The sequence below is a fragment of the Medicago sativa genome, chromosome 4, assembly GCF_051527215.1.
Source record: "Medicago sativa cultivar Bolivia chromosome 4, Bolivia_mono, whole genome shotgun sequence".
Classification (NCBI taxonomy): domain Eukaryota; kingdom Viridiplantae; phylum Streptophyta; class Magnoliopsida; order Fabales; family Fabaceae; genus Medicago; species Medicago sativa.
The window spans coordinates 24,983,543-25,009,870 of NC_140752.1; the positions used below are offsets into that span (position 1 = coordinate 24,983,543).

The following is a 26,328-nucleotide window of genomic DNA, read 5'->3' on the forward strand; positions in this document are numbered from 1 at the left end:
CAAGCAGCTTTGAGAACCAAAGAGTTAACCAAGTTCAAAGAGTTGAAGGTTGATGATAGTGGAGAAGGCTTGAATGTCTCAAGGGGGAGAAGTGAAAACAGAGGAAAGGGGAAAGGCAAGAATTCCAGATCAAAGTCTAGGTCAAAGGGTGGTGATAATAAAACAAAGTACAAATGTTTTATTTGTCACAACTATGGTCACTTCAAGAAGGATTGTCCGGAGAGAAAGGGCAATGGAAGTGGTAATCCATCCGTTCAGATTGCAAGTGAAGAGGAAGGTTATGAGAGTGCTGGAGCACTAACTGTGACAAGTTGGGAACCTGAAAAGGGCTGGGTCTTGGACTCTGGATGCTTTTATCACATCTGTTTGAGAAAGGAGTACTTTGAAACTTTGGAGCTGAAAGAAGGTGGAGTTGTTCGCCTTGGTAATAATAAGGCTTGCAAAATTCAAGGTATGGGTACTATCCGTCTCAAAATGTTTGATGACCGTGATTTCCTTTTGAAGGAGGTATATTCCTGAACTTAAGAGAAATTTAATATCTATAAGCATGTTTGATGGTCTAGGATATTGTACTAGAATTGAACGTGGTATGATGAGAATTTCTCATGGTGCATTAGTTATAGCTAAAGGGTCTAAAATACATGGTTTATATATTTTAGATGGTTCCACTGTTATAGGTCATGCATCGGTTGCTAGTGTACACACTCTGGACATAACTAAACTGTGGCATTTGAGGTTAGGTCATGTCAGTGAGAGGGGTTTAGTTGAACTAGCTAAACAAGGTTTGCTAGGGAATGAAAAATTGAACAAACTAGATTTCTGTGATAATTGCACTTTAGGCAAACAACACAAGGTGAAGTTTGGGGTGGGTGTGCATAAATCTAGTAGGCCTTTTGAGTATGTTCATTCGGATCTTTGGGGTCCAGCATCAGTTAAAACTCATGGGGGAGGTTCATATTTCATGTCTATTATTGATGATTATTCTAGAAGGGTATGGGTTTACATTCTGAAGAATAAAAGTGACGCCTTTGAAAAATTTAAAGAATGGCATACACTTGTAGAAAATCAAATTGGAACTAAACTGAAAGTGTTGAGAACTGACAATGGCCTGGAGTTTGTTTCAGAGCAGTTTAATGAGTTTTGCAGGAAACGAGGTATAAAGAGGCATAGAACCGTGGCATACACACCTCAACAGAATGGTCTTGCTGAAAGAATGAACAGGACCTTGTTGGAGCGTGTGAGGTGTATGCTGTTGGGAGCTGGATTGTCCAAGAGTTTCTGGGGAGAAGCTGTTAGTACTGCAGCATATTTGATTAACAGATGTCCATCAACAGGGATAGATCTCAAGACACCTATGGAGGTTTGGAGTGGGAGACCGGCAGACTACTCTAATTTGAAAGTTATTGGAGCTTTAGCATTTGCTCATGTGAGACAAGACAAACTTGATGCTAGAGCTGTGAAGTGTATTTTCATGGGTTATCCTGAAGGTGTGAAAGGTTACAAACTTTGGAAGATGGAACCTGGAGGATCAAAATTTATTATAAGCAGGGATGTTACTTTTGATGAGACCCGTATGGGGATGAAGTGCAAAGACCTGGATACAAGCTCAGAAACGGGGGTAGAGAAAATTCAGTTTGAGGTGGAGCCTACCACTGGTGAAAGGGAAGGGGAGGATCAGACTCCAGTACCTGATGAGAGTGAAGGCCAAGAAACAATTGATCCTGACTATCAGCTAGCAAGAGATAGGATAAGGAGACAAATTAATCCACCTGTTAGATACGGTTATGCTGACCTCATATGTTATGCTTTGAATGCAGCTGAAGAATTGCAAGACTCGGAACCAAAGAACTTCAGGGAAGCATTAAAAAGCAATGAAAGCAAGGACTGGCTGAAGGCAATGAATGAGGAAATACTTTCATTGGAAAAGAACCAGACTTGGAAACTTGTTTCATTACCTAAGAATCAAAGGGTAGTGGGAAGCAAGTGGGTGTTTAAGAAGAAAGAAGGTATACCAGGGGTCGAAGCACCAAGGTATAAGGCAAGACTTGTAGCAAAGGGTTTTACTCAGGTGGAAGGGATTGATTACAATGAAATCTTTTCACCGGTGGTAAAACATTGTTCTATAAGGGTACTTATGGCGATTGTTAACATGTATGATCTTGAGTTAGAACAAATGGATGTGAAGACCGCATTTCTACATGGAGAGTTGGAAGAAACTATCTATATGCAACAACCAGAAGGTTTCGTAGAAGATGATTCAAAAGTATGTCTGTTGAAGAAATCTCTGTATGGGTTGAAGCAAAGTCCAAGGCAGTGGTATCGTCGGTTTGATGAGTTCCTAGTAAAGGCTGGTTTTGTGAGAAGCAACTATGATAGTTGTGTTTACATGATGAAGAGGAATGAGAAAGTCATTCTCTACCTTCTCCTTTATGTAGATGATATTCTTATGGCAAGTTCTGACATGCAAGAGATTCAGAAGCTCAAGAAAAGATTGAATGATGAATTTGAGATGAAGGATCTTGGTAATGCAAAGAGGATACTTGGTATGGATATCATAAGGGACCGAAACAAAGGTGAGCTATCCTTATCTCAGCAAGGGTACTTGAGGAAAGTGGTAGAGCGGTTCAGAATGAGAGATTCTAAGGTCGTTGGCACTCCTCTTGGTCATCACACAAAGTTGTCAATAAAGCAGTGTCCTCAATCCGATGAAGAGAAAAGCAAGATGGAGGGTACTCCCTATGCAAGTGGGGTTGGAAACATCATGTATGGTATGGTTTGTAGTAGACCGGACTTATCCTATGCAATAAGTGTGATAAGTCGGTTTATGGCAAATCCGGGTCAAGTGCACTGGCAAGCTTTGAAGTGGGTTCTGAGATATTTGAATGGGACTTTGAAAGGTGGTCTGAAGTATACAAGGTCACAACCAGGAAGGGATGCTTTGGAAGGATATGTGGATGCGGACTATGCAGGTAATGTAGACACTAGAAAATCTTTGTCTGGATTTGTGTTTACATTGTTCGGTACAGCAGTAACTTGGAAGGCAAATCAACAATCAGTTGTAGCTCTTTCAACAACTCAAGCAGAGTACATAGCCCTTGTTGAAGGGGTCAAGGAAGCCATATGGTTGAAAGGTATGATTGGAGAAATGGGGATTAGTCAAGGGTGTGTGAAGATACATTGTGATAGCCAAAGTGCCATTCATTTGGCAAATCATCAGGTCTATCATGAAAGAACAAAACACATTGACATTCGTTTGCACTTTGTTAGAGACATGATTGAGACAAAGGAGATCATGGTGGAGAAAGTGGCATCGGAAGAAAATCCAGCAGACATGTTCACCAAATCATTACCAAGATCAAGATTCAAGCATTGCTTGGACTTGATTAACTTCATTGAAGAATATATGAAGGTTGGAGAGAGCAGCAAGGTGATTGATGGTTAAATTGGCATCATCACTGATTTGAAGTCAAGGTGGAGAATTGTAAGAGTTAACTTAAAATCAGGTTCAGAAATCAGAAGCAACGTGCCACGATGGAGAGCAACGTGCCACGATTGGAAGCAACGTGCCACGATGGGTTGAAAGCAGATCCTGATGCAAGCACTGGAAAAATCGTGCCACGATGGAATCGTAACGTGGCACGATGGTACGCTGAAGGAAATAAAGAAAACGTATTTTCAGTGCAGATTTGTTCCATATTTTAAGGGTTACTTTTACTATTAATATAAACCTTGTATCAGATGAAACGTAGAGTAGAAAACAGGGTTTAGAAGCCAACATAAAAAACTAGGGTTTATAGAGAATTCTCTTGGCAACAACACTAGGGTTGGGATTGTTTTCGATTCACCTTGAACAAAACACTATTAGGATTGAGTCTCTTGGTCACGGGAAGAGGCTGGGACTTTGGGTAGAATTAGGTTTGAAGACTGATTCTTGTAACCCTCTGACATCTCTTTGTAAAGAAACTCATATCATTATAGTGGAACGGAGAGCTGCTCTCTCCCCCAGAGTAGGTCATCATTAGACCGAACTGGGTAAACAGATTCTCGTGTTCTCTCTCTCTCTCTCTCCTCTCTTGCTGTTTTATTTTGTTTGTTTTATTTTTGTCATCCGCTTCAATTGATTGCTTGGTATTAATTTGCTCCACACATCAAGTTTTTATTGGTGTGGTTTTCACAACGAATCCGCAACAAAGATGAAAATTATCCTTTACTGTTGAGCCTCTTTCAGGACCTAATGTGCATACACCTATCATAGTTTTTGCACTGAATTTTTCAGTGGTAAAGGTTATATTGTCACAACGATCGTGCCAAAATTGTTGATAAAAGCGAAAATAGTGGTCGTCTAAGAGTCCTTAACTATGATTATGTTTGGATCAAGTGATTGACTTTGAGAGAGGAACTTTGTTCCTCAGCTGTGGATTCCCTTACTTCTATAGTAGACCGTTAGGTATGGCTGTTTTTGAGCTACATTAAGAAATGCCTTAAAATGAAGATAAAGGCAAAACAGTTAAGAGATAAAAATGCGGGGAAAAAAACATGTTTCATTGATTGGATGTATCTAATTATTGTGTATGATTTGAATATTTATAGCAAAAACTAAGCCTATTAGATAAATGATGTTGCCTATATTGAAGAGCCATTTTTTAGCTAATATCGCAGGTATGTTGCATGATAACCCCATGCTAGTGGGATCTTGGCCCTCCATGTTCAGCTTCAGTCTCCCCTTCTTGAAATGATTTATTGACAAGGTTCTTACTACGTAGCTCCATCAAAATCATATGTTCTCCCTCATTCCTCAAGGTAGTTACTGGTGTTATAGACATGAAACGAGGGTTTCACGCATTATTGTTCAGTCCCACTATGTTTGACTCATTTTTTAAACTTGTCGACCCACGTACTAAGTTAGCGACATTGAGAAAGAATCGACTCCATCACTCAACTTCTTTATCATCACATATCACTGGTGCAAATCAGGGATACAAGACCCTTTTTTTTTGGAGATTTAAACCACTTTTACACAAAAACAAATCTGAAATCTAAAAAAAAAAAAAAAAACAAGTCTTGTACCTTATTTGAGCTTTAGTCATCGCTTCTAATTTCCTATTTGCCAATATTGGCTAACAAAATGGTTATTTTTAAGTATAAACAAATATCCATAAAATTTCTCTGGATACTTAAACTATACTCCCTCCGTCCCGGAATAACTGACCCATTTTCTAAAAAAAAATGTCCCAAAATAACTGACCCATTTCAATTTTCAATACAACTTTCATCATTTCCAATACAATATAACACTAAATAATACTACTTTTATCATTTCCAATACAATATATTCCACTTTCCCCTCTATTTATACACTTTTCTTAATCTGTGTGAAAAACCAAAGTAGATCAATTATATCGGGACGGAGGTAGTATTATATTAGCCATAGTTATCTTAACCATAGTTGTCATCTCGATGACATTCCTCAATAATGCATGAAGTATATTAATAATTTATTCTTAAAACATGTTTATTTTCAACGTCTCCCGTTGAAAATGTTTGCTGCCGCCATTGCAAGGTGTTGTATACATGACACCAGCTAATCATAATCGTCATAGATGACATATAATATAAATATATTATAATATTTCTTTACAAAATATCAACGGACAGAATATATATAAATATTGATTCCAAGTTCTTATTTGAAAAAATATCTTTCCTAAATATAATATTTTTTTAGCAATATTTCTAGAAAAATAACATCAAGAATTCTTCATGAATAAAGAGCAGTCAATCACAATGCACTATTTGCCACAATTCAAGGAGGTGTGGCTGAAAAATAGGAAGTGAACAAATAAATCATGCAATTAAAACTTGGCAGTTGTGTCTTGAAAAATTCTTGATGCTATTTTTCTAGAGAAATAACATTTTCCTATTTTTTATACTAGTTATTTTCAAACAAACCATTTATTAAAAAAAATTCGAACGAACATTCATTTAAATTTAAAAGTTGGTAGACAATTACACATAAATGAAAGACAAATGAAGAACAAATTAAATTGCGTTGTTATCATTTTTTATGAAAATACTAATCCTCTTAAAACAATATTTATAGATATAATAGACAAAACTTTGTTAGACAGACCCTTTGAATTGTTTGTAGGAGATCCATAGTCTCTAATTGATGCTAACAAATCAAAAATGTCAAACATAAATGGTTTGTCCAAACATATTTTTTGATGTTTGGCTATTTTACTTGAGCGGCATTTAGGAGTTGTACTCCCTCCATTCCTTTTTATTTGATGTTTTAGCTGATTAAACACATATTAAGAAATCATTAAAGAATGAAAATAGTTGTAGATTTGGACTACAATACTCTTATTTTATTTTTTGGCTGCCATGATTACTCCTTGCTTTTTTCTTCTCAAAATTCCAAATCTTCTTAAATGAACGGTGGGAGTATACAATTCTAATTTCAATACATTTATTACTTACACTTCCAAAAAATGAACGTGGTAGTTGAAATGAGACTTAGGGAGAGCACTACCTAGGTAAGGACAATTGGTAATTAGTACTCCAATTTTTGACAATTGTGATAAATTAAAAGTCATAACGTAATTAATTGTGACAAGGGTAAAATTGGACATGGAGGGAGTATTTTCTACAATAAAAGCCTTGTTTTTCAATCCCAAAATAGAAAAACCCCAATCATGTCACACATACATGTCTCTCTCAAAACTACCAATAATACTCTAATCTTGTGGAGAATGCTAAATATCACTGTCCCACATGTATTTGTCCAAAAATAGAAATGATTTCCCCACATGCATTTCTCAAAAATAGAAATGGTTGTCCCACAAGCATGTGCACATATGGCATATGCATGATTCTCTCCAACCCTAATCTTATTTGCGTTGGACCCTACACATGAATACAGCCACCGAAATTGAAACCAAGACTCACTGCTTTGGGAAGTCTAACCCTTTTGCGTAGCAAACTTGATATTTTCTTGTAGTGCTTATTGGACACAATCGTGTTGGTCTTCTTATTCACCTTTGAATATGAACTGTCATATATTAACACTCATGTATAAAGGAAAATTTAGTAAAATTTATACGAAGAATATAATATATTAATTACATTACTAAAATTTTTTAATATACATATATATGTATGTATGTATGTGTGTGTGAAAAATATTGAATGTGCTTATAAAAATGAACAGAGAGTAGGATTCTCTTCCTTTCATAGGTGAGTGAGATTTGTTGCAACAATGTTGTCGATACTAATTTTACTTGTTCTCTGTGTAACTCTTCCTTTGCTTATGTTCTTCCACAAAAATAGAACAATTACAAATAATCCACCTGGTCCTAAAGGCCTTCCAATAATAGGGATTCTTCTTCAACTAGATATCTCAAATCTTCATCTTCAATTTTCTCAATTCTCAAAGATATATGGTCCTTTGTTTTCACTTCAACTTGGTTTAAGACCAGCTATTGTTGTTTCTTCAGCTGAAATTGCCAAAGAAGTATTCAAAAACAATGATCATGTGTTTTCTAATAGACCTATATCATATGGTCAAAACATATTGTCTTATAATGGGTCAGAAATTGTTTTTGCTCCATATGGTGATTTTTGGAGAGAAATAAGAAAAATTTGTGCTATTCATATTTTTAGTTCCAAACGTGTATCATACTATTCTTCTATAAGAATATTTGAGGTGAAGAAAATGATCAAAAAAATTTCAGGGCATGCTGATTCTTCAAGTGTTACAAATTTGAGTGAGTTATTGATTTCACTCTCAAGTACTATAATATGTAGGACTGCTTTTGGGAAAAGCTATGAAGATGATGGAATTGAGAAAAGTAGGTTTCATGGATTGTTGCATGAGTTTCAAGCCTTGCTTGCAGCAAGCTTTTTTGCTGATTATATTCCATTCACGGGTTGGATTGATAAGCTCAGAGGATTGCATGGTCGTGTTGATAGAAATTTCAAGGAATTTGATGAATTTTATCAAGAGATTATTGATGAACATTTGGATCCAAATAGAGAGCAAATTACTGATGAAGAGGATATTGTTGATGTCTTACTTGAACTCAAGAAAAAACGCTCATTTTCATTTGATATCAACTTTGATCACATCAAAGGGATCCTCACGGTATGATAATTTAATACATTTACCTTTTAAACTTGTTTTTTTTTTGTGAATTTCCTCTTTTAGTATATACTACCTCCGTCCCGGTATAATTGACCTACTTTGGTTTTTCACACAGATTAAGAAAAATGTATAAATAAAGGGGAAAGTGGAATATATTGTATTGGGAATGATAAAAGTAGTATTATTTAGTGTTATATTGTATTGGAAATGATGAAAGTTGTATTGAAAATTGAAATGAGTCAGTTATTTTGGGACACTTTTTTTTAGAAAATGGGTCAGTTATTCCGGGACGGAGGGAGTATTATACATGGTCATGTTCACATGCATGTGTTCTAAATGACAAATATTAAAGATTCATCAAAAAGTTTGGGTACACACTTGCAAAGAAAATAAATTAATAAATAAATAACATAGTCACATCAGTTAATATTATTTCTCTTTTAAATTTAATAATTTGGAGAAATTCTAATATGGTCACAAGACCAAAGAATTAGTGTTTGGTCACATACACATAAAGAAGTATTTTTTTAATTATGAGGAAATTGATAAAAAAAAAATTATTTAATATTTTGAGGAGAGTCTTTTTATGTGTGTGTCTAAACATTATTGATTTGGTCTTGTTATCATGGAAGAATACCTCAATAATTTGTGTGTCCGGATAAATTTTATTTGATGTTGTGCCCACGCAAAAGTTGGCATTTCTCTTATACATTATTTCAACATTGATAAATAGACATCTCTAAATTCCATACATTATTTCAACATAATTGTTATATTTTTTTTTATATTTATCTTCCTATCACGTCACTAAACTATCACATATATCATATCCATCTATATTTGTCTTTTTTTCCTTTTTGTTTTAAAGTGTTTACACTCACATATGTTGATCTTCTCCTTATCTTTTCTCCTTTTCCTCTCTTGACTCTCTTTCTCTCTTTCTTCAATAATAAAAAATATAATCAAGAGAGAGATAGATAGTTATAAAAGGGGAGGAAAGTAAAAAGAAGAGGATATAATTTGTATCACATGGCATTATGACATTTATCACTTCACTCATTTGTATCTCTTTCTATCTCATGATTAGGGGTGTTCATGGGTTGGGTCAACCTAGAAAATCCGGTCAAACCCACCTAAAAAACCAAAAAAAATGGGTTGGGTTGGGTTGGGTGGGTATGGTTTCTAATAATGAAAAACCCATAAAAATAAATGGGTTTCAGGTAAAACCAGACCCAAACCCAAAAAACCCACTTACCCAATAATGTTAATATTTTTTATCTTTATTTTCATAGCGTAGAAGAAAGTTATATTTTTAAAACATACACATTGTACCCTATATATTGAAAATCAAAACATACTAGAGTTACAAATTAATATGTTGCACTTTTTGGTTATTCTAATACTAATGCAAATTTTTGTCATGCAACTTTAGTTTGTTGTAAGTATTTTATGATGAAGTTTATTATTTGATATTCTATGATGCATAAAATTATAGTAAAATAAGTTAAACATTTTTTTTAAGAAAATTAAAAAGTAGAGTACTATTTTAAAACAAAATTATGAGGACTTGTCATTTAGTCATTTAATATTAAAAAAATAGAAAAATAAGTTGGGTAACCCATTATCCAATCCAACTCAACCCAAAAATTAGTGGGTTTGCCCAAACCCACTCAATAGTATAACGGGTGGTTATTTTACATCACCCAAACCGGAGTACCCTATTTAGTTTGGTTTTGGGTTTGACCAATCCCAACTCAAACTCACCCACGAACACCCCTACTCGTGATACATACACCAAAGAAGTGTACACAACATTTTCCATACAATTCCCTCAAAAAAAAAAAAATCCATACAATAAAAGATAGAACAACTTTTCTAGCAGTGGTAAGTAAAGGTAGCTTTGATCTAAAGTTCGTACTCACAATAATTTTGGTAAAAAAAAATACATTATTTTCATCAATCCTCTATCTTGTTAGAACGAATTGAAATAATATACATTGATGAAAAATGAAGTTTGGTTAAACTTTATAAAAAAATTTAATCATAAAGCACCTCTTTACAGGATATGCTTGTAGCTGCAACGGATACCACATCAGCAGCATCAGTTTGGGCTATGACTGCTCTAATAAAAAATCCAAGAGTAATGAGTAAAGTGAAAGGAGAAATAAGAAATTTGGGAGTTAAAAAAGATTTTTTATATGAAGATGATATTCAAAATTGTCCTTATTTGAAGGCTGTAGTTAAAGAGACACTAAGATTACACCTACCAGCCCCACTACTTGTGCCAAGGGAATCTATCGAAAATTGTACTATAAATGGATACAACATTCCAGCAAAGACAATATTATATGTAAATGCTTGGGCTATTCAGAGAGATCCAGATATTTGGATAAACCCAGAAGAATTTTATCCCGAGAGATTTTTAGAAAGTTCTATAAATTTTATTGGACAAGACTTCGAACTAATACCATTTGGAGCTGGTCGTAGAATTTGCCCCGGTATACCTATGGCAGTTGCTTCATTGGAACTTATCCTTGCAAATCTTCTCTATTCGTTTGATTGGAAATTACCACATGGGTTGGTAAAGGAAGATATTGATACATCAATGCTTCCAGGGATCACTCAGCACAAGAAGAATCCTCTTTGCCTTATTGCCAAGGTCCCTAAGTAGATACATCCCTTTATATTAACTATGTTGGTTTCTTTTTTAACTAAATCTTAGTTTCTTGTTTACTCTGCAATGTTTATTAGGGTTTTTATGTAGTGTTACTCTTTGATTTTAATCTTTTGAAGAAGAAAAAATTAGTTAATTTTGTTGCTTCTTCCAATTTGTATTTTTAGATACTGCTATGAAAAATAACAAGTGTAAGATTTTTTTTTTTTTTTGAAGAATAATAACAAGTGTAAGATTTTACCAAATTGCATAGGAATTTTTTCTATTCATAGAGATCAAATTTGCAATCTCTAACTCTTTACTTTTCTATTTTATATCGTCAAATTTAAAATAAGTAGCGCAAATTGTTTCAAAGAAAAGACAATCCTTATGGATACGATACCCTACTTATCACTTTATTACTTGGTAAACGATTTGATACATTTGCCTAATCCGAGATCAAGTTTTTGGCGTCATTGCCGAGGATTGTCAATATTTTCGACTAAGCAATTTAAATCACTTATCTGTAATTGTTTTTATTTATGTTTATTGTTTTAGTAATATATTTATTTATAAAAAAAGGGTATTGTAATCATAATAATTATAACAATAATTATTATTACTTATAGTCACTCCTAGAACAGTGCTACTTGGGTATTTTTGTTTATGATTGTTTCAGAAAACTATTCGTGGAAAATTTTGCAGCAAACCAGTTCAATCATTACAACAATACATACCGTATGGAGTGCTATGAACCCAATCCTTACGCCTGGGGGTATGAACGGAGCACCCCAGCCAGTTCATACGAGCTTCTGGGCAAGATACATTTCCCGAAGGAAAAATGATTTTATGTCATTTATGCACACCACTCAGGCTTCGCTTGTAAAATGGGTAAACTTGTATTTGTGCAACCAAATAGGTAAACTTGCTCTGCTGCAAATAGATAAAGATTACAATGTCTAACCCTTTACTCTTTAATTTTATATCGTCAAATTTAAAATAAGTAACGCGAATTGTTTGGACGAAACGACAATCTCTATGGATACGATACTCTACTTCACTTTATTATTTGTTAAACGATTCGGTACACTTTCCTAATCCCACTAATAAGAGATTTGTTATTTGTATCATTATGTCTTGTCATGTGGCACTTTTTGTGTCCGAGCTCAAGTTTCTATAGTAAATTTCTCCGTTTCAAAAAGAAGAAACTAAACTAAGACCATCCATAATGGGTATGTCAATAAGCATTGATACCTCATAGGTACCCCCATTGTCGAGATATCCAAAAGGGTTCCCAATGAAAAAAGTGTCTCATATAAGACCGTCTCTTTCTTTGTAGACCCCATATATTTATATATTAAAATATTGAAATGTGATGATAAAGTATTATTGATAGATGATATAAAGTTATTAGTGGATCCAATATACTGAGATCTATTTAAGCATCCAAAAATGGAGAGCTCCATTGTGAATGCTCTAATGAACCTAAGAGCATAATGTTGTCAGTTGAAAACTGATATTTAGCTTTAATTAGAGTGTTCCCAAAATCAAACTTGTTGCTCGGCAAAGCCATGATTCTTTCTTCCTTATTGTGTTAACAAAAATAGATAAAATATATATTTAGGATATATTATAGGATATAATGGGACTCATTTTAAAGTGCTTGATAGGTATTACAGATATTTGGAAAATGTAGTAGAGTTGTTAAATTAATTGAAAAATGTAAAATAATATAAATTATTAGGTAGGGTTCAATTAAACTACCATATTGAATATCTTAGATGTGTATCCTATAAGACTTATCTCCTTTGCATTCCAAAGCATGACTTACTGATCTCATTTTTCATTATTGTAACTCAGTCTGACTCAAACAATCATACTTCTTCTAAATTAATACCACGATATTTTTTTTAACAACAAATGTTAGTAATAAATTATTAAATTAATATTAACTTCTTTGTTCGAGTTTAAACTCAAGACCTCTAGTTTCGAATTCCTTAGCTCGGAACAGTTGAGCTACTTTCAGAAACCATAATATATTTTAAATTCTAGCATGTAGTAAAGATGTTGAGCACGATGTCAAGACACGCGAAATGTCAAGAATAATGTTAAGACATCGTGTCAACACAAATAACAACTTTAATGATAAAGACATAAAGTAAAAGGCACAAGTTATTTGTTAACCCTGTTTGGTGCAACGTCTACGTCTGGGAGCTATCAAGCCAGGAAGGAAAATCACTGTAATAGTATTAGTTTGAAGCCTGCATAAACAACCTCCAGTTTACTAGCTTCGCACCTAATCACTACCCGTGTAATTTCTATCTAAGATGCACCTAGATATGAGACCCCTCTCACTTCCCCTGAATCACTCACCAGTGATAATCAACAATTACAAATGAAATGGAGAAGCACTCCGTGAAAATAGATTAATCCACTCTTTCTTAGAAGCTCACTAGTGTTTCAAAGCTTACAACTCAACTAACAGTCTAACTCTAGCATCAAGGTGATACAAGAGTGGCTCATAAACAACAAGTGCAGACTAAAACCCTAATAGACACTTTTGTAAAATGTCGTCTTCAGTAAAGAATTAGGTCTTGAGTCTTCCTTTATATAGTCTGAATTCAGTATGGGCTTGATGCATAAAACGGGCTAAACATACAGATTATCCACACGGTCTTCAGGACAATATTCTGAAGCAAATAAAATGTTTTCTTAAATGTTACAACATCACACTTAAGAAACACGGTAAAGTTAAACCTCTTAACACTGCTTCTAGAAACCACACGTTTCTTGGTCAACACTTCACGTGAATCATATCTTCATAAAATCTTCAGATATCTCACGTAAAAATAAAACATCCAAGAAAGCGAGCCGAGGTACGTTATGATGTCGTACCAGCATGTCAATACATCTTGTCTGACAAATAGTCTACAAACCTAATAATTTTATATTACTTGCCAAAGTCATTCACTTGCAAATTTTATACAACATTGTACGAAAACACAAGTTGGTAGAATCGACAAATGTAACTAGTTTGTTTTTCAAATTCAAGGAAAAACACAATTGAAAAAGTTTAATAAACATAGCATATCAAACAGGAAACTAACAAATTTGAAATAAAGGGATGCATCTACATAGTAATCTTGGCAACCAGACAAAGAGGATTCTTCTTGTGTTGAGTGATCCCAGGCAACGTTTCAGTATCAATATCTTCCTTTACCAACCCATGTGGTAACTTCCAATCAAATGAATAAAGAAGATTAGCAAGGATTAATTCTAATGATGCAACTCCCATAGACATACCTGGACAAATTCTACGACCTGCTCCAAAGGGAATAAATTCAAAATCTTGTCCAAGAAAATTCGTTGAACATTCCAAGAATCTCTCGGGATAAAACTCTTCTGGATTTTTCCAATTATTTGGGTCTCTTTGAATAGCCCAAGCATTCACATACACTATTGTGTTGGCTGGAATCTTGTACCCACTTATAATGCACTTTTCTCTTGATTCTCTTGGAACAAGTAGTGGGGTAGGTAGGTGCAATCTCAATGTCTCTTTTATCACTGCCTTTAAATAAGGAAAATTTTGAATATCATTTTCATCTATGAATTCTTTTTTACTTCCTGAGTTTCTAATTTCTTCTTGCACTTTCTTCATTGCTCTTGGGTTTTTTATTAGGGAGGTCATAGCCCAAACAGATGTGGCTGCTGTGGTGTCTGTTGCAGCTACAAGCATGTCCTACAAAATAATATAGAAGTCAAAATAGATATCGACAACAAAAAAATTACAAAATTATTTTTCATGTCAAACCAATTGTGGCAACTTATAGAATTGTTTAAAAAATTATACAAACTTAACATATTGAGCACAATATAATTTAACATTTTGGGCTAGATGAACATAATACGAGTGTAATTTACAACTCCAAAAGAAGTAATACGAGTGTAAATAACAATTCCAAAAGAAGTTGAATCTTGAAATTTAAAGGAAGAAATAAAAATGAACACATATATTCAACGTGGAATATCTCTTATACTGTCAAAAAATTCACATAATAAACTAAATTTTTTTCCACAATATCAAATTATATCACTTGCGCATATAAGACTGTGGGAAAAAAATATTGTAATATAAATTGATATTAAAAGATGCAGTGAAAAATTCTGGATTGATCATGAAGTGTCTTTGTCCAGGAAAGTTTGGATATTAGCGAATAATTTGCGAATCAATGGGTGAGTGATTGAGATGTCTCTAATCATTGTCCAATTTAGTTTGATTGTTCACTCATTAGTTGGGGACCTAAACCCTTTCGTTTCAACAATTGTTGGACATACCATGACAACTTTTATAAAAGCAATTGAAAGGAAATCTAAAAGTCTGGAATATAGAAGTTTTTGGTTTTATTATGAATGTGTAACTCCTTGCTTTTATTGACTGCATTGAATCCTATTTTCTTAACTTCATGCACACTATAAATCCATGTATCCTCCACATTTAGAGCAATATATTTTTTGTTGGCATCATCTTTTCTACTTCAACGCATACGAGACTTTTGCTCAAACAAAAAACATGTAGATTTAATTTTTATTTCATAATTTGAAATATGGAGATATAATCTGGACCATGAGATCAAGATCAGAAGTTTATCTACGCCAAGAAAATTCCCAATGTCGCACCCTTCCATCCACCATCCTCAATCACCATGTCTTTTGGTTCAAAATAGAAAGCGGTCAATGAAATTTCTCACAAAAGGGGGCAATATACCAACCTAAACATCTCTCCAAAATCTTGTTGATCCTCTATTTCCAATTTCTCTAAAAACTACCTCTTTAAACCATTCAAAACCCACCATCTCCTCTAACAATGCAATATCTTTGGTCCACCTCAAAGAGTTATGAGGCCAATTTAAAACACTCGAACACATCTCTTTTATTAACCAATCCCCATTTTTTCCTTCTTTTTGTTTGTTTAATATAGCCGAGTTATTTAACTTCTTTTTCTTTGGTTCTTGTAACATTATTGTTTTTAAAATAAAATATTATACTTTTTTTTATTTAAAATAAATATTATACTTTGTTTTTTGAAGTATGATTATTTTTAAAATAAAATTTTATACTCTAATTTTTTTTTTTTGAAAAATATAAAAACGGAAATAGAATAACTCACGCACCTCATGTGTGACTTAAGTCACACCGCGTGAGTTAACTCACACCGCGTGAGTTAACTCACACTAGTTAATAATTCCAAAAGCATAACCCACAAATATCATCATATTCCAACAACTGTATCAATAAATAATCAAATCTCTTAATTGATGATTACCAATAGTTTATTAACACGATTTTTATATTAAAGTTAAAACGGTGGTCAATCATACAGTTCCATCACAATAATGTTTCAAGTGGCTTGCAAGGGACTTTGCGTGTGGATTTGCTGACACTGTTCCATCAACACGTGTTTCTCTTGATACAGTTGTTGGAATATGATGATATTTGTGGAATATGATGAGCAACAAGCTGGTTAGACATCTCTTGCAAAAAGGCATTCTTTAATCTATAAAGTTAATACAAAACAATGAAGGGTAAGACACTAAAATTTGCGCGAGTAAACCAGCGTGGGTTAACTCACGTGTACGAAACGTGACTTAAGTCACGTGTTTTAAACCAGACGTAACTTAAATCACGCAGCGTGAGTTAAGTCACGCAGAATTAACATTAGCGTGAGTTCACTCACGCAGATATGTGGTCGAAACATTCCCAGTCCCTCTCTCCCCACTTGAGGAAATTTTTCTGCTTGGTTGTCTTTTTACAATCAATATTTAGCTTTCGATCTATTGTCATATAATTTGTCGTCTCATATTAATATCATTGTGACTACTTAATAATGTTATTCCTTCTTTAAAAACATATAATAATGTGTACCCAAAAAAAAAAATATATAATAATGTTATTCATACTTCTCATAATACTTGATCTGAAAAAAATTAAAAAATTTACACAGCTGAAAAATGGGATCTGGCATATGGATCACTCTAACTGATTCAAAAAGTTTCATTGGCTGAATATACCGACGCATTATCTCTTTGTCTGTACGAATTTTCAGATCATGTGGCTCTTTGATTCCATTCAAGAGTGTACAAGATTGATAAACTATTTTTTAATTGAATTTTTTTATTCTCTTTTTTATATTTTTTTGCAATTTAAAAATAGTAGGATTATTTTCGTGTTTGATAAAATAAGACCACCAAAATATAATACCCATTTTTTTTTTACCAAAAATATATTTATTGAAAGAAATTGTTAGATTGATCGTCGGTGTTTTAAAACAAAAATTCTAATGAATATCCTTTAATTTTTATAAAAGACCATTTAAGCAACACCAATCTTGACTGTATATTCAACAAAGTTTTTACTAATTACTAGTACTTACTAGTATAATCTTTTTAAAAAATGAGTAGGTGTTTTCTAATGAATATCTATAGGAGCTATAACCTAAACCAAAACTTATTATTTACAAGTAATGCATTAGAAAATAATGATGCTTCTTAATGTACTTTTACTACTCCCTCCGTCCCATATTACTTGACCTAGTTGACTCTGTCACGTATGCCAATGCACAATTTTAAACTTAAATTTCTTTAATAATCTAGTAGAAAAAATTACGAAAATTTAATATTTTGAAAATATTAATCGAGACGAATCTAACAACATCTTATATGCTATATTTTGTTTTTATATATTAGTAGAAAAATAGAGTCAAAACATGTTACATGAATAGTGCAAATATTCTAAATAGGTCAAGTAATATGGGACGGAGGGAGTAATAAATAAGTAGGTATCCATAATTACCTCAACAAAAAAAAAGTAGGTATACATAATACATTAGAAAATTTAATTTTATAAAAGTGTTGTTTGAACTAACAAGGGTTGGCTCTAGAGTAAAATGAGTGGACTCCTATAATATGACGGGATAATTTTTTAATCTCGACTTAGAATGGACCCAATAATAAGTGTTCTACACGAATGCATTAGAAAATAATGATGCTTCTTGATGTACTTTTACTAATAAATAAATAAGTAGGTATCCATAATTCCCTCAAAAAAAAAAAAAAGTAGGTATACATAATACATTAGAAAATTTAATTTTATAAAAGTGTTGTTTGAACTAGCAAGGGCTGGCTCTAGAGTAAAATGAGTAGACTCCTATAATATGACGGGATAATTTTTTAATCTCGACTTAGAATGGTCCCAATAATAAGTGTTCTACACGTTTCCAAGAGAATAAGCTCTGGTGTAAAAAGTCAATGAAAAAGAAAGGAAACAATTGGTGTTTATCTCCTACCACATGATAAGAGGACTAAGAAACTAATACTCTATAACCCTTAGGTTTATCATGCTTTAATATTTCAATATTCTAAACTTTAAAGTAATCCCTATAAACTGTGACACATTTTGAACATATTAAGAAAAATTATTGATATAATTAATGTGCATAATTTGTGTATGACTATTACTAGATTATCATTGTATAAATACATTCTATTAAGCTTTTTCAATATTCCAATACAAATATATACTTTCTCTAATCCTTATTATAAAAAGAAAAATACAGGATTAACTAGTCATATGCCGTTTAAGCAACGATAATTTCCACATAATCATTTTTTTTATCTGATGTGTATTAGATTCCACAAAAAAGGATTACATTGCTAACAAATATATGAGTATTGATAACAAAATCGGATTACATTTTTTTTTTACCACTTTTTTAATATTTTGCAAATATATCCTTATAGAAAGTTGTGAATAATTAAATATATGACTAATGCTAAATACAACGAAGGAATAATCTCTAAATCATCTTGAATTTAAAACTAACCAATAAAAATCTGCATTTGGCCGGAATTCATGGGAAGTCTTGGTGAATGGTGGAAGTCAAATAAAAAGTGGCTACGTGAAATAATGGCCGCGATGGATTCGCGAGAATACCATTCAATTTATATAGCATTTTTCTAAATATATTCACTAATATTGAAAAGACAAACATTCAATGAAGGTATAATTTTTTTAAATGAAAATTCTTATAATAAGATCTGATGGAGTATAATACTCTGTCAGATCCTTATTATAAAAACAACATCTATTTTAATAAGGATCTTATCATCTACTATAGGTCTTGTATTTAAGAACAACATCTAGTATAGGTCTTGTATTCAAAAACAAATCAATGTTTCAAAGGAGGTTTTATACAAGAAATTTGACCTATAGCGACAGCAAAAATTTGTAGGTAAAGGACAAAAACATAATTAATGGTAGGGTATGTATACTAAAAGAAGTAATTCATCATAAAATTGAAAGAAATCATAAAATTTAAAAGAAATCAAAATAACATACCACGAGGACAGCTTTGATGTGATCGAAAGTGAGATCAATTGAAGATAAATGATTTTTCTTGAGATGGAGTAAAACATCAACAATATCTTCTTCATCTTTAATTTGTTCTCTATTTGGATCCAAATGCTCATCAATAATCTCTTGATAAAATTCATCAAATTCCTTGAAATTTCTATCAACACGACCATGCAATCCTCTAAGCTTATCAAGCCAACCCATAAATGGAATATAATCACAAACAAAAAATTCTGCAAGCAAAGCTTGAAACTCATGCAACATTTCATGAAATCTACTTTTCTCATTTCCATCATCCTGATAGCTTCTCCCAAAAGCAATCCTACAAATTACAGTACTTGATAGAGATATCAATAACTCACTCAAATTTGTAACACTTGAAGAACTGGCATGCGCTGAAATTTTTTTGATCATTTTCTTTACCTCAAACTTTCTTATGGAGGAATAATGTGATACACGTTTGGCACTAAAAATATGAACAACACAAATTTTTCTTATTTCTCTCCAAAAATCACTATATTGAGAAAATACCATTTCTGATCCGTTATAAGTTAATTTTTGTTGACCATATAATATAGGTCTATTGGAAAAAACACAATCATTGTTTTTCAATACTTCTTTTGCAATTTCAGCTGAAGAAACAACAATAGCTTGTCTTAAACCAAGTGTAAGTGAAAATAGAGGACCATATAATTTTGAGAATTGAGATAATTGAAGATACAGCTTAGAAATATCTAGTTGATGAAGATTCCCTATTATTGGAAGGCCTTTAGGACCAGGTGGATAATTTGTACTGGTTCTATATTTGTGGAAGAAGATAAGCAAAGGAAGAATTAAGCACACAACAAAGAGAAATGGTAGTGAAAACATTGTTACAATTAATGTCAACTATCTTATTTTCTTTGAAGGGTTGGAGAATGCTTAGCTATAAACCTCATCTGCCAATTATATATATATATATATATATATATATATATATATATATATATATATATATATATATATATATATATATATATATATGGGATTTGCTAGAACACACCCACTGGTTTTTATGTGGGAGTGTTTTAGCAAAGTTACACCTTAGGGTGTATTTAACCACTTTTTAGTTATTTACTTGCTAAAATACTCCTTCTAAAAAATAAGTGGGTGTATCCTAGCAAATGCCTATAAGATTTGCTAGAACACACCCACTTGTTTTTGTTAGAAGGTGTGTTATAGCAGCATACACCTTAAGGTGTATTTATTAACTTTTTAGTTATAACTTGCTAAAACACTCCCACATAAAAACTAGTGGGTGTGTTCTAGCAAACCCCATATATATGGATATATGTATATATATATTGTCTTGCTAGAAGGCATCCATGAAGGTGTCTTTTAGCAACTCACACCTTAAGGTGTGATTTTCACTTTTTAGTCGGCGGGTAATGCTAATAAATATCCATAAAAAAATACCCAATTTTTCTTCATGAAAAAAGTCAAACCAAAGGACATGATTGTAATTTTAATTTTGATTGTTACTGAAATTTAATTATTAAAAAATTAAAGTTTCACGTTCTCTTTCCCTTATTGCACTTAAATCTTATTGCAACATGCAATCTTGGTTGCTCTAGCATGCATCCTCCATACCTAGAGCTACTTCCCATCATATCACTTCTACTCCATTAGTAGAGAAATTCTTGGTTGGTCACGGGACCAACACAAAGCCATTTGGTCACAGCCAACCAACATGTGACAGCTCATTCACATCTAAAGAGGGAAGAGAGAGAAGATGGGAACCGTGAAAACAAGAAAAATACAAAAATAAAAAACAGTAAAGAGAGAGTGAGAGAGAGATAACATCCCAATCCCATGCCAACGAGGAAGAAGAAGCACTGAAATAACTACGCCGGACACGATGACGGAGAAGGCGGCGGCAACGGTGATGGACGACGGAGAAGGCAGCGGCGGCGATAGTGATGTCGATGAGGTGAAAGCGGAGCCGACGCCGGACACAACCAAGGTATGCAAGGAGCTCAACGGAACTTGACCTCCCCAAGGTATGTGCCTAAAAAAAAATTATAGCCCAGTACTACTACTAAGTACTACTCCACTAAAAAAAAATCATTCTTATCTTTCACTCTGATACCACACGTTCCATTACCATCACTCCATCAAACTTTCCCCGATTTGATTTCCTTTTCCTCTTCTGTTGTTTTGTTTTAGGCCTATTAGAATTGGATCCTCTTTCTTTTCGTGTTAGGTGGGTAGTTTGAGAGGGTGGTTTGAGGTTCTTCATGTATACGGTAGTGATTTTCACCTTTGGATGTATCACATATATACGACACCTTATATTTATCTTTTAAACAATTTAAATAGAACATTGTTCTTTAAAAAAAAATACGTTTTTATTTTATTACGGGCCTCTTTTCACTTACAGAACCAAGCCTCCGAATTCGTAGGAACGTCCCTGCTTTTTAAGGCACATATGTTAGTATCATCATAGAAATCCTCTATGAAATTAAATTTATATATATATGTGTCAAAGCGGTGCCGCCTAGTTTTCACTTGTGGAGGCACAAGTTGTTCGTATATAATAGTTACGGTGTTATAATTCTTCCTCTTCATAGAAAACATATAGGTGACATTAATTGTAAGTGTAACAATGTTGCCACTACTATTTCTACTTGTTCTGTGCCTAATTATTCCATTGTTAATGTTCTTCCACAAACATAGAACCATTAAACACTATCCCCCAGGTCCTAAAGGCCTTCCAATAATAGGGAATCTTCATCAACTAGACATTTCTAATCTGTATCTTCAATTTTCTCAATTCTCAAAATTATATGGTCCTCTATTTTCACTTCAACTTGGTTTAAGACCAGCTATTGTTGTTTCTTCAGCTGAAATTGCCAAAGAAGTGTTGAAAAACAATGATCATGTATTTTCTAATAGACCTAAATTATATGGTCAACAAAAATTATCTTATAATGGGTCAGAAATTGCATTTTCTCCATACAGTGATATTTGGAGAGAAATAAGAAAAATTTGTGTTGTGCATTTATTTAGTTCCAAACGTGTATCATATTTTTCCTCTATTAGAAAGTTTGAGGTGAAGAAAATGATCAAAAAAATTTCAGGGCATGCTAGTTCTTCAAGTGTAACAAATTTGAGTGAGTTATTGATTTCTCTATCAAGTACTATAATTTGTAGAATTGCTTTTGGGAAAAGCTATGAGGATGATGGAAATGAGAAAAGTAGATTTCATGGATTGTTGCATGAGTTTCAAGCTTTGCTTGCAGAGTTTTTTGTTTCTGATTATATTCCATCCATGGGTTGGATTGATAAGCTCAGAGGATTGCATAGCCGTCTTGATAGAAATTTCAAAGAGTTTGATGAATTTTATCAAGAGATTATTGATGAACATTTGGATCCAAATAGAGAACAAATTACAGATGAAGAGGTTATTGTTGATGTCTTGCTCCAATTGAAGAAAAATGGTTCATTTTCTTTTGATATCACTTTTGATCACATCAAAGGGGTCCTCATGGTATGATATTTTAACTCATTTTTTCAACTTTTTTTTCGGGTGAATTCCTTATAAACTCTCAATTATGTGAAATATAGTTGAAAAAATATACTTCAAATATAGCAGACCAATAACCCTTAAACATAGTCTCAATAACTTTGGTACAAAATATTACGGTTCATAAATCACTAGTACATGAGTTCAGATATACTCTTCATTTATTGAAAGAAGGGTTAAATAAGTAAATGGCCCGTTAAATATACTAAGATTTGATTTTGGTCCTCTTAAAATATTCTTTAGGCTTTTGATCCCTCTAAAATTTTTCATCGATGAAAAATTTTAGAGGGACTAAAAACCTAAAGAATATTTTATGGGACTAAAATCAAATGTTGGTATATTTAGGGGGACTATTTACTTATTTAACCTTGAAAAAATAGATAGTCCTGTTTGTAATTATGATTAAGGTTGAAAATAGATTGGGCAGAGTTAGATTTTAGGTTAAAAAGGAGCATGGTGTACTTGATTAAGCCTAGATTTTACAAAGCTTATTCAAGGTCTAAACATGACTTGTTATTTGTCAATGGCTTATTGTTAGGCTTAATTCTGACACTTTTTAAAGTTTGTTACGACATGATAACCTATTCAAAGACATATTTTACTGCAACGTCTTTAAAAAATAGATGTCATTGTATTTTATTTGTATTCTATCTCTCACATAACTAAAACACTTCATTTTCTTTTCGAAAATTAAAGCTTTCTTGTCTTGATATAAATCAAGAACACTCTAGATTATTGAAGGAGGACACGTGCCCAAATGCAAGCCAAGTATGACTGGCTTGATGTAAAAATTACCACAAAACATTAAGCAACGTGGGATATATACATGTCCGTGTCAGGCGAAGTTTTCATGAAGCAAATTGAAAGAGAAAGAGAGAGAAAGAGAAAGAGAGAGAAATATTTGTATTAGAAAATATTATTTGTGTAAATATTTTGGAACAATTATCCCTATCATTTTCTCTTATTCTCTTTCTCTCTACTGTTTTTATAGATAAGAAAAGAGAAAAATAAAATAGTTTCAAAAGTTGTTACAAATTAATTGTTTAAATATCATTATTCAATATATATATTTGTTGCTCATGTAATAGAAAGAAAGAAATGTAGACAAAATTAAGTGTCAAGTATAATTTGTTCTCCTTGTGCTTTCAATCTAGGGTTAGAGCTTGTCTTTTACACCATAGTACACTCAATAACTTTTTTTATCACATTAATAATTAGAATTTTCATACAACAATAATTACAAAATACAAATTCAAATTTCGAAAACGTTGAATAAAAAAATACTAAAAGGAGTGTTATTTGAACAACCATTTACAACTTATGGGACAATCATAATTTACAAAGAAAATATTTGCACAAAAATCAAAGCAATAGAGAGAGATAAAGTAAAAAATAATGTGAGTATAAGAGAGAAAGTTGTCACAAAAATTGTTACTAGATAGATGTTCAAATATCATTTTGCAAAAACAAAACATTTCATAGAAAGAAACACTTAAAACGAATTATAGATAATATATACCTATAATATAATAGCCTAACATGCAGTACAATTTTTGTTTTAGTCTTTTTTCTAGCTGATAATTTGGTGGATAAGGCAACCCTTTATAGAAGGTGGTTAAAGTTTTCTCACATTGGACTTCTATTTTAATTCAATATGTTTTTGTATATAAAAAAACGTAAATTTCAAGAGTCCAAGCAAAATTTACAACGGTGAGTTCCTTCAAAAAAATCTTTATTACTTCCTGTAATTGCAAAAGTAAAGTATTTGAATATTATAAGTTTTAAGGAAAACACTATAGTGTATGTGAGCAAGAAGATTGAAAGAATATCATAAAATTATTTCTTAGAATATATTTTTTTGTTGGAGTTTTGTCATGTTTTTATCTCAATACAAGAGGGGTTTTCGTGTTAAATACCGGTGTTCATTTTCATAAAAACTTTTTGTGATTCTATACTTTTCAAAAATAGATTTGTTACAATAAAAACTAATTTACAAAATATATTGTGTATTATATTTAACTACAAAGTTTCTTTGTAGAACATGCTTGTAGCTGCAACAGATACTACATCAGCCACATCAGTTTGGGCTATGACAGCCCTAATTAAAAACCCAAGAGTAATGAGAAAAGTGCAAGAGGAAATTAGGAACTTGGGAGATAAAAAAGATTTTTTAGATGAAGATGATATTCAAAATTGTGTATATTTGAAGGCAGTGATAAAAGAGACATTAAGATTGTACCTACCAGCTCCACTCCTTGTACCAAGAGAATCAAGGGAAAAATGTGTTATCAATGGTTACAATATTCCGGCCAAAACAATGTTGTATGTAAATGCCTGGGCTATTCAAAGAGATCCTAATGCTTGGAAAAATCCAGAAGAATTTTATCCTGAGAGATTCTTAGAAAGCTCTATAAATTTTATTGGACATGATTTCGAACTGATACCCTTTGGAGCTGGTCGTAGAATTTGTCCAGGCATGTCTATGGCAGTTGCATCATTGGAACTTATCCTTGCTAATCTTCTCTATTCTTTTGATTGGAATTTACCACATGGTTTGGAAAAGGAAGATATTGATACCGAAATGTTGCCAGGGATCACTCAACACAAGAAGAATCCTCTTTGCCTTGTTCCTAATATCCCTATTTAGATGTATCCCTTTATATTAACTTTGTTAGTTTCATGTTTAATATACTGTTTATTAAGGTTTTAATGTTGTTCTACTATTTTAATTTGAAAAAAGAGAAAATCAGTTACTTTGAATTTGTAATACAAGAAGAATCCTCTTTGAATTTGTAAAGTGGTCGAATGTAAATGATTTGAATAAAAAAGCATGTTTGATTTAAAAGAGTCTTGAAATTCAACTTGTTTCATAAATGAAAATGCTTGAATGTAAATAATCTGCTTCTTGAGTTGGAATAAGGGGGGAATAGCGATATAGCAAGGTGTGGAAAGCCTTTTTCGTAATTTAGATGGACGGTGGATCAAAGGTTACATAAAAAAGATTGCATATTGCATTTCATTGTGAGGGGTGATTCAAAACTCTTGATCTACATGATTACGGGAAACAACACCGTTGACAGGACAATTTCCAATTTGGTTAAGTGTGCGCACAATCTTTTAAATTGTCCAAGTTCATCACACTTAGTGGGAGGAAAATAGAAGTGTCGATTGACCTTGTTACTTATAGTAAGTTTTTTTTATTGTTCAGTTGTGTAGTCTTCTCTTAGGGAACTACATAAGTTGAATTTTTATTTTCATATCTTGGGTGTTACTTCCTCAATCTTACGGTCAACCAACCCATAAAATTCTCCATTAATAGGTACATAATTTTTTGTTTATTATTTAATTTTCAATTCATTTTTTGTATGAATTGTAGGAATGGAAGCTCATATATATATATATATATATAGATTCAAGTGATACATTTGCAATTGATAAAATATTTAATACAGGGGAGATTTTCTGCACCATACTAGGGAGATTGAGATACAAAATCAAATGGTAGTTATATTACTAAACCAAATAAGGAAACATGACAAAAATAATGAGATTCAACTT

General features: G+C 32.5%; 3 protein-coding genes across 3 annotated transcripts; 2 read left to right on the top strand and 1 right to left on the bottom strand.

The window, feature by feature from the left end:
- The first annotated feature begins 7,073 nt into the window (after window positions 1-7,073).
- Window positions 7,074-11,086, top strand: LOC146927215 (cytochrome P450 83B1-like). Its single transcript, XM_085700565.1, has 2 exons — window positions 7,074-8,143; window positions 10,206-11,086. The coding sequence occupies exons 1-2, from the start codon at window positions 7,259-7,261 to the stop codon at window positions 10,812-10,814; spliced, it is 1,494 nt and encodes a 497-aa protein (XP_085556691.1). The 5' UTR covers window positions 7,074-7,258; the 3' UTR covers window positions 10,815-11,086.
- Window positions 11,087-13,711: 2,625 nt separating this feature from the next.
- LOC146927216 (cytochrome P450 83B1-like) lies at window positions 13,712-20,145 on the bottom strand. The gene is made up of 2 exons (XM_085700566.1): window positions 19,191-20,145; window positions 13,712-14,535 (listed from the first exon to the last, which is right to left on the bottom strand). The coding sequence occupies exons 1-2, from the start codon at window positions 20,073-20,075 to the stop codon at window positions 13,927-13,929; spliced, it is 1,494 nt and encodes a 497-aa protein (XP_085556692.1). The 5' UTR covers window positions 20,076-20,145; the 3' UTR covers window positions 13,712-13,926.
- A 1,577-nt stretch (window positions 20,146-21,722) lies between these two features.
- On the top strand, window positions 21,723-25,615 carry LOC146927217 (6,7,8-trihydroxycoumarin synthase-like). Its single transcript, XM_085700568.1, has 2 exons — window positions 21,723-22,734; window positions 24,809-25,615. The coding sequence occupies exons 1-2, from the start codon at window positions 21,850-21,852 to the stop codon at window positions 25,415-25,417; spliced, it is 1,494 nt and encodes a 497-aa protein (XP_085556694.1). The 5' UTR covers window positions 21,723-21,849; the 3' UTR covers window positions 25,418-25,615.
- The last annotated feature ends 713 nt before the right edge of the window (window positions 25,616-26,328 follow it).

Bases quoted from the DNA above. Each gene is read 5' to 3' on its own strand.
- LOC146927215 (XM_085700565.1), top strand. From the start codon at position 7,259: ATGTTGTCGATACTAATTTTACTTGTTCTCTGTGTAACTCTTCCTTTG. The intron at 8,144-10,205 runs GTATGATAATTT...ACCTCTTTACAG, and splicing joins ACATCAAAGGGATCCTCACG to GATATGCTTGTAGCTGCAAC.
- LOC146927216 (XM_085700566.1), bottom strand. From the start codon at position 20,075: ATGTTTTCACTACCATTTCTCTTTGTTGTGTGCTTAATTCTTCCTTTG. The intron at 14,536-19,190 runs GTATGTTATTTT...ATTATTTTGTAG, and splicing joins ACATCAAAGCTGTCCTCGTG to GACATGCTTGTAGCTGCAAC.
- LOC146927217 (XM_085700568.1), top strand. From the start codon at position 21,850: ATGTTGCCACTACTATTTCTACTTGTTCTGTGCCTAATTATTCCATTG. The intron at 22,735-24,808 runs GTATGATATTTT...GTTTCTTTGTAG, and splicing joins ACATCAAAGGGGTCCTCATG to AACATGCTTGTAGCTGCAAC.